This window comes from Ovis aries, chromosome 8, assembly GCF_016772045.2.
Source record: "Ovis aries strain OAR_USU_Benz2616 breed Rambouillet chromosome 8, ARS-UI_Ramb_v3.0, whole genome shotgun sequence".
In the NCBI taxonomy this organism is placed as follows: Eukaryota; Metazoa; Chordata; class Mammalia; order Artiodactyla; family Bovidae; genus Ovis; species Ovis aries.
Genome location: NC_056061.1, coordinates 37,487,097 through 37,496,132, shown reverse-complemented (window position 1 = coordinate 37,496,132; position 9,036 = coordinate 37,487,097). Strand labels below are relative to the sequence as shown.

Below are 9,036 nucleotides of genomic sequence, written 5' to 3'. Positions count from 1 at the left end.
GCCTAATTTCTGTATGGCACACGCCAGAAATCAATAGAAGTTAACAAGTCCTCCAAACAGTCCCCATCTCTTTGTTTAATCTCCTTTACAATAAAGCCAAAGGGGAGAGAATTAAAAATCTTTGAAGTAGACCAAGGCTCAAAGGAATCAGCCAAGTAGACTTAAAGTAGTCACTTATTTCCCAAAACTGGTTTGTCGGCGAACAATAAAAGGAAGTAAAATTTATGGAGAAATTATACAGTGGATTTGTCACTTAAAATATCGTAACTGTCTCGAGGACAATACCCCATGCTGAGGATTAATGGTCCCGCCGGACCTTTGATTCACCAGCGCCTTTTCTTCGCCCTTGACAAATTGGATTTTTAGGAATGGGAAGGTCGCCTGGACCATTGTGCGCCAGCCATTCAGAGGCCTCGATTATGCAGGGGGCTGAGGGAACCACTCCATGTGACCCTCTCGGGTGGGACTCTGCAGCTGCTCCGCAGCGCAACTCTCTCACCAAACTCCGCGCCCTTCCGCTCGCGGTGCCAAAAGGCGCCCGCCCAGATTGAAAAGGCGCAGTGCATGCCCGGCCGCGTCACTCTGCGGGTGCAGGGCGCACGTCGGGGCGCGGCTCGCCGGCTCGCGCGCGGCTCCTGCTCTGTCACTCGCGCCCTGCCGAGGACCCCGCGCACCCGAGCCCCTGCCTGGCGGCGGCGGCAGCAATGCACGGAGCCGCTCGCGCTCCGGCCACCAGTGTGAGTGCCGACTGCTGCATCCCAGCCGGCCTACGCCTCGGGCCGGTGCCTGGAACCTTCAAGCTGGGCAAGTACCTGTCAGACCGCAGGGAACCTGGGCCCAAGAAAAAGGTATTAGCCAGTCCGACCTCCGCTCTCTGCCGCTCGTTCGTCTCCCCTTCTTCCCAGCCTAGGAAAGGGGTGGACAGGGTTAGGGGAGGAAAAGGGTGACTGAGCCGTTACCTGCCAATTCTGCCAGGTGAAAGGGGACTCCGATCATTTCCCACAAGTGGCGTTAACCAAGAGCTGGACGTGGGCCAGGCTAGGGGAGAAGATATGGCTAAGGGGGGACAGCCCCTGGGTGGAGTGCACTAGGCTCTTTACGTGCTGGGACCACTAGGAACTCCCGATTTCCCCGGAGCGCTGGGGTCTCTGTCGCAGAGGCGCAACCCTCCAACCCTCCTCCCCACCCTATCCAGCCTCTCTTGGCAAACGTGCCTTTTCTCTTTTATACAACACACAGGCGTTGAGGACTTTTTCTTTTTTTTAATCTTCTGCCCTTCAATAAGCTAATTTGAGGCTTAAATTTACCTTCAGATAATTTAATCTCATCGTCTTCAAAAAACTTATCCTTGGAGACTCTTAGTTCCTAGAACCTCCCCAGGTGTTTCCTTCTGCGGATGTCTGCTTGTGGATTTGGGGCGAGTGGAGAGAGGATGCGCCAGGCGGTGGCTCTGACGCGGGTTCCGAGGACCAGGAATGTCCACCCGCGTGGGTCACCTGGGCCCGGCGATTGTAGCAGGGCTCGGAGGGGCTAGGATCGCAGATGGGAGGCTTCAGGGTCAACCTGCCAGCTCCGACTTCCCAAACAGCGTCGCGACCCCTGACCTGAGAGGGTTTCTAACGGGCTCCCGCCCGCCCGCCCTGAGGCGGAGCCCCAGCGGGTGAAGGTCGGCCAACTGCTACCGGGAATGAAGGCAGGAGTCCGGTGACCTGGGGAGGGGGAACTGGGAAGAGGACGCTGGACTACAGCTTTCTTGTAAGGCGCTGCTCAGGGGCTCGCCGGCCGGACCAGTACCTGGTTCTTCTCGAAATCATCCTCTTCCCGGCGGAGTAAAGCCTAGCTCTTCGCGAACCACGCCTTCTGCTTTAAACGCGCTTTAATTGCCTTTAAATGACCAGTCAGCCTGCGGCCGCTTTGTTCAGACACTTTCGCCGCGGGGCTTGCAGGCATCTCCGCACTTTCCTGCAGTGCCGCGGGAATGAGGAGGCACGAGAGGAGGCCCGGGATGCCCTGTGTCCCGGGACTGACTGTGAAACGTCTCTTGCCTGGCATCACGACTGCTCTCAGTACCGCGAAAAGGAGAGCTAGGGTCGGGGTGAGAAACATCTCGGGCGGGATGCTTTCACTTGCGCTGTCAAGGTGGAACAAAACGGGAAACTGTTATACTAGCCAGCTTCCCCTCTTCCTCCCTCCCCCAAGCAAGGGTCCTAAGGACTTATCCTCCTCCCAGCAGCGCACAGCGGTCTGGCCAAAGCGAACGCAACCATTCCCACGTCGGGTGGTGGGGGGATACCCTTTCCCTCCAGTTGCGGGTCCGGCCGTGGCACCGGGGAGAACGACCACTGCTTGTGTTACAGGTGCGCATGGTGAGAGGGGAGCTGGTGGACGAGTCGGGGGGCTCCCCCCTGGAGTGGATAGGGTTAATCCGGGCAGCCAGGAACCCCCAGGAACAGACTCTGGAAGCTATTGCAGACTTACCCGGAGGACAGGTACTGTGGGCTCCCCTGGGCTCCCCCCCCCCGCCCCCCACCGCCAATTCTATCTACCAAACTGTCACTGATGTTAAGAGGAAAGCACTTTAGCTAGAGATCTCATTTAAACATCCCAACAACCCTATAAGGTAGATACTATTACTTTCCCCATTTGAAGAGGGGTCTAATAGCTTTTCCCAGCGTCACACAGCGTCGGGGCTGGGAATCGAATCTTTCCTCTCAGTTGTTTTTTGACCAGTTACCCAGGAAATGACTGCAAGCTGTCCTGTTCCTTGCGTCCCAGATCTTCTATCGAGCACTGCGAGACGTCCAGCCAGGGGAGGAGCTGACCGTGTGGTATTCCAACTCCTTGGCGCAGTGGTTCGACATACCCATCATTGCAACTCCAACGCACGACGAGAAAGGTACCGCAGCTAAGTGAGCCTCCAGGGCAAGCGCGGGTGGGTGAGACTCCAGTCCTCCTCCTCTGGTCTTTGGGGGGCATCCCGAGACCTGAAAGGCCTTTTTCTTGCTCTGTGTAAAACTGAATTCATACTCCCAGTCGGAGTGGGCAGAGGCGACGTCACCACTACTGCCTTTAAATCAACACTAAGTGCTAACAGACCATAGTAATCTCGCTCTTGACGTCAGGGGAAAAATACTCCATGAATTTCATGCGGGTAGTCCTTTCCGATAGCATAACCAAAGAGACAATTATTTACTTACTTCAGAATCCATAAAGATGCCTTAACATATTATAAGGATAACTACATCATGAGCTCCAAAAAATGTAACTCAAACCTGGAATGCTTTTATAAGGTGAGGGGGAATCTCTTCATCGGTTTGGAGGAGAGTAATGTATTTCTACAGCGTTTTAGAAGCATTACGGTACTTACAGCTTGTCAGTTGCCAGATACTGAGACCCTTCCGTTTAAATGGTATTTATTCATTTCCCTCTCCCTACTTAAATCAAAACTCGGCCCCGTTTCTTCTCAGATTTATTTGATCCTTTCCAAAGCCCAGAGCAGATTCATGCAAATTAAGGTGCAGCAAGTAACTAAAGAAAGAAACATTTTCAAACCTCCTCTAGGACACTGAGAAACACTTCCTGGAAACACTTCAGGAAAAAAACTGGAAGGTGCTAAAATAGTTAAGATCTCCAGAGTCCCTTTTATTGCACAATGCTTCTGTGACTTTCTTTTCTCTTTACCAGTTGTTTTAATTTGTAATTTCTCCTAAAGACAAAGTTATATTTAAAGTCAACATCACAGATGCTGTGAAATATTTTGACACATTCTCCTGAATCGCCTGCTTAATCTCATTCCTTTAGAAATAAAGAACTTAATATAAGTGTGGGATTTAAGAAACACTTCATGAATAAGACAGAATGAAATTAATTCAAAATGATGAATCACTTCACTTCAGAGTGTCCTTGTCCTCTGTAAATTAATTCTATTGATTTTGTGGGTAGACCTGTATGTACAGTATTCATAAAAGTTTTCCTAGATTTTTCCTTCTTTCACATTAGATTAGATTCTGTCAACTTCTTCCAGTAAAAGAGAAACATGACAAAAGCCCCATAGTGGAGAACTCTCAAATCTGTCACTATAGAACAATTCCAAGGACTACTGGCCTTTGGGGGCCAGGAATTTTTGCAAAGAACACCCTTTCTTAGACACTCTCAAATAGTACAAAAGCAATTTGTTTGAGTGGTGGCCCTCATGTTTTCATTTCAGTCAACAGAGCCAATAAACATCATATGGTCACAGATGTCAGAACAGACACCATTTCCCTTTTGGGGAATGTGTAGGTTATTTTGAACCCTGATTTCTCCAGCTTTCAGATGCTTGAAATCTTGATAACCTTGGAGATGCATCTGAGAGAGGAGGCAAAATCACTTACAAGGTGTGTTGATATGTTTGGCACAGGTTGGATTTCAGAATCAAGAGAACATGTCAACTCATTAGCATAAACTAAAAAAACATAATGAAATAGAAAAGATACATTGGCTTAAACCTTGAAAAGAGGAAGAAATAAGTAGAGATGGCTGCAATTCTTCCAATATTGGCTAACTCTAGTGGGTTTCAATTCCATAGTAAGATTAAGGAAAATACTGACTCTGTTTTAGAAACAGAGCTGAGTCACTTTGGGGTAGCCTTGGAAAATGCCCTCTTTAAAAAGGTGTGATGAGAGGGAGGTTCTGGACTTAGCAGAAAGGAAGTTACTTAAGATATTAAATTAACACAACCACCAAGAGAACTCAGAAAATCTTCCCTCTTATGAAGATTTATTTTACATGGCTGTTCAGTACGACAGACATGATTTTTATCATTGAAATCATTAGAATCACTTTTATCTGTCTTCCATAAACAATGAGGATAGGTCACAAAGGCAAATCATCTTCCTTTCTCCATTTTCTTTCTGCTCTACCTTAACTTCAGCTAGAATAATCTGCTCCTTACTTGAACTTCCACCTTAGTTATCTGGGAGGAAGGACTACTTGCTTTATCCAGATTCAAGAGTGAAATACATGAAGAGAGGAATATTTGAAAATTTCTCCCATTGTTGTTTCTGTAGTAATGTTTTAGAAGTTTAAGCTGCTGGTATGCAAGGAGGAAAAATTTAACTTTCCCATTACGTTTAATGAAACTGATGTTACTTTGTATACTTTCTTGTGGCTCAACTAACTTCTTTCTTATGGACATCCTTACCTTCAATCAACCAATTATCAATAATAATTGGTTATTAAAAAACCAATAATCAATAAACCAAGTGTTATCAATCAACCACAATATTTAAGAAGAAACCCCACTGCAAAGCTTGCTTTCTCTGAAGCGATATAACATGAGCTTTTAAAGTGAAAATTAACTTCTACCATGTGATCAAAATCTGTCTCATACACATGTCTTTTGACTGTGTTCCCAGACTCCAGCAAAATTAAACAACTTATGTTAATAATATTAAACACACAAGGATGTTTGATGCCAAAAGCATGTGTGTAGTTCCTGACAGAGAACTGTGTACTTATTGAAAGCTGAGTATCTATATTATTCTCTCTCTCTCACACACGCACATACATTGATATTTTCCAAGAACTTTACTAAGCTTGGATTTGTGCAGCTGTCTAGGAGTTAATTAATAACCAGGTGGGATAACTGACAAGACAATGCATATAATCCTTCTGTTTTTAGAATATGAGGACCTAAGACTTTTTCTTTTCTCCCATCAAATTAAATGGGGTTAAAGAAGAAATACAGATGTAAATAATTTTGAAGAATAGCAAATCATAGTCCCGATGTGGTCCTTCAGTTGGTCACGCTCCAGGAAAATCTCAAGCAAAGTGTTTAAGACTGGGAGGGGTTGGGGAGGGTGGGTAGTGGACATAAAAGACATTGTTCTGTGAAAAGGAATGATTACATATGGCCCATACATACAGGATATTGTCTCGCCTGGTAATGAGGCGCTCACGACCATTAGATTGGCCTTTGTTCAGTTTATCCAAACTCCTTGACATACGCCACCTATTCTGCAAACACCAACAGATGGGCCCAGGCACAGCACAGCCCCGACACTTGATTTAAAGCAACAGCTGCTCTCGGCTCTTCCCCGGCTCTTTCAAGCCAGCCTCCCTGAGCACTGCCCTTCCAATGAAGATATGCTCGGATGGCCCGGAAAAAGTCTTCGTTGGAAAAGCCCAGGTCACACCTCTCGGTCTCTGAGTAATCCCAGGGAATGGAGATGGTGACAAAGTTGGCTATTTGGGGCTTCTCGGAGTCCTTGGTACAATAGGGCTACCGAACTCACTTATTCGCCGGTACCCAAGAATACTTATGGTTCACCCTATACCGCTGGTCAAAACCTGGGCTCTGCCTCGGGCGCGCTGGCGCTTTCTCTCGCTTGTTTGCTTCTCACCGGGTCTCCTTTTAACTGTTTCTCGCCCAGGGGAGGAGCGCTACATTTGCTGGTACTGCTGGAGGACGTTTAGATATCCCAACAGCCTTAAAGCACATCTACGTTTCCACTGCGTGCTCAGCAGCGGCGGGGGCCGCGCCTACCTGCACCACGAGCACGCGGCTCGCCAAGGCGCTGCCCCGGCTGCGGATGGCCTTCGCCTTTCCCCGAAACCCCCGGCGTCAGATTTCGCTGCGGCCGCCCCGGCGAGCACTCTTCGACCGCACCCGCAGGTCCCACCGGCCCCTCAGGCGTGCGGAGCGCGGGAGAGCATCAAGCGCGAGGCCTCCTCCGCGCCCTCCGCCACGTCACCGACCCTGGCCAAGTGCGGGCCGTCCAAGAAGGGAAAAGAGCAGCCGGACCGCGCTCTGGACATGAGTGGTCCCGCCCGAGGACATGGCCACTTCCTTGGCATCGTGGGCGGTTCCCCAGCGGGGGGCGGCGGCCTCGCTTTCTACCCAGGCGTGCGCTCGGCTTTCAAGCCTGCTGGCTTGGCCAGGGCAGCCGCCGCCGCGCACGGCGACCCCTACCGGGACGAGGGCGGCGGCAAACCAGGGGCCGGCCTGGCTTTAAGCAGGCTGCTGGGCGGGGGACGGGCAGGCGGACACCCGAGAAGCGGGGAGAACCCGGCGGCTGGCGGCGCTGGCCACCACCATCACCACCATGCGCACCACCATCACCATCCCAAGTGCCTACTCGCGGGGGACCCGCCGCCGCCTCCTGGCCTGCCCTGCTCCGCGGCTCTGCGCGGCTTCCCTCTGCTCCCCGGGCCCCCGGAAGAGGCGTCCGCCTTCAAGCACGTGGAGCGCGCCCCGCCCGCCGCCGCCGAGCTACCAGGAGCGCGTTACGCGCAGCTGCCCCCCGCAGCCGGGCTGCCCCTAGAACGCTGCTCGCTGCCACCCCTCGACGCGGGCGGCCTCAAAGGCTACCCGGGTGGCGAGTGCAGCCACCTGCCGGCCGTCATGCCGGCCTTTACCGTCTACAACGGGGAGCTCCTGTACGGCTCACCAGCCGCCGCCGCTTATTACCCGCTCAAACTGCACTTCGGCGGGCTGCTCAAGTATCCGGAGTCCATCTCTTACTTCAGCGGGCCCGCGGCGGCGGCCGCTCTGAGCCCGGCCGAGCTGGGCTCCCTGGCTAGCATTGACCGAGAGATCGCCATGCACACGCAGCAGTTGTCGGAGATGGCAGCGGGGAAAGGCCGCGGCCGCCTGGACGCGGGGACGCTGCCCCCGGCCGTCGTGGCGGCGGGCGGCGCCGGGGGAGGCGGCAGCGGGGGCGGCAGCGGCGCGGGCAAGCCCAAGACGGGTCACCTGTGCCTCTACTGCGGCAAGCTGTACTCGCGCAAGTACGGGCTCAAGATCCACATGCGGACGCACACGGGCTACAAGCCGCTCAAGTGCAAGGTGTGCCTGCGGCCCTTCGGCGACCCCAGCAATCTCAACAAGCACATCCGGCTGCACGCCGAGGGCAACACGCCCTACCGCTGCGAGTTCTGCGGCAAGGTGCTGGTACGCCGCCGGGACCTGGAGCGCCACGTCAAGTCTCGCCACCCCGGCCAGAACCTGCTCCCCAAGGCGGCCGACGGCCCGGGCGCCGAGCCTCATTACCCCCCGGAGCCGGGAGAGCCCAAGAGCGACAACGACAGTGACGTGGACGTCTGCTTCACCGACGACCAGAGCGACCCCGAGGCCGGGGGCGGTGGCGAACACGACGAGTAACGAGTCTTTCAGGGAAGGCGGGGAGTGTGGGGGCGTGGACAGAGAGAAGAGGGGTTTCTACTGTGGGAGAAGAGGAGCTGCTGGTGGTGAGAAAGACCCGGCGGACAAAACCGGTTTGGTTTTGGTCGCGCGCCAGATTTGGAACAGTGAGCGGTCCCAGGTCGGAAGTTGAAAGTCTGAGCAAAGGTTTAGAGGCGTCTTACAGAAACCTTGCCTTCCGAGCACCCCCAGGGCGGCGAGTCCCAGCGCACTCTAGGCCCCTGAGCACCGCGAATAGGCTTCCCTTTCGCCAACCCAGGCGGTTGGCTCTCCAGGTTTAAGATCACATGAATGGGAAGCCACAGCGCCCTCGAGGGCGTCGATTTTAACTGCCGCGTATTTTTAAATTGTTCTTTTTTGTGAAGAAAATTGTGCCTTTTGAAACGACGTTTTGTGTGTGTATTTTACATTAGCATTTCACTGCATAGGCAAAATAGTAGCTGCAATTCGGTGGATGTGACATCCATACACTTGTTTCCATTTCATCTGTTTTCGTGTCAAAGACTACGCCTTGACGCAATGAATATATAGTGGTAGCAGGTGTACAAATTGGTCAAGTTGCAATTATTTATAAGAGAATGATGACAAATGTAAAATATATAAAGCATGAGTCTTGAGAGCACGCAATATATAATTTTAAAGAAAATGCCCTATTTGGTAGAGAACACATGTGATGTATGTTGTTTTATAATGAATGATGTAAAGTGGATTCAGTATTTTGGTCTTGGTTCCAGTTTGTGCAATCTTTAATAAAAATAAAGATTAAAAACAAGAGTTTGTTCACTTGCCAGGTTCAGCAGATCTTTTAATGAAATAATTTAATTTGAAAGTGGTTTTTGAGGAGACTCCATAAT

The 9,036-nt window shown here is 51.4% G+C and overlaps 1 protein-coding gene across 1 annotated transcript; it reads left to right on the top strand.

The window, feature by feature from the left end:
• Nucleotides 1–704: 704 nt before the first annotated feature.
• Nucleotides 705–8,827, top strand: PRDM13 (PR/SET domain 13). The gene is made up of 4 exons (XM_042253776.1): nt 705–887; nt 2,358–2,489; nt 2,776–2,896; nt 6,414–8,827. The coding sequence occupies exons 1-4, from the start codon at nt 705–707 to the stop codon at nt 8,141–8,143; spliced, it is 2,166 nt and encodes a 721-aa protein (XP_042109710.1). The 3' UTR covers nt 8,144–8,827.
• The last annotated feature ends 209 nt before the right edge of the window (nt 8,828–9,036 follow it).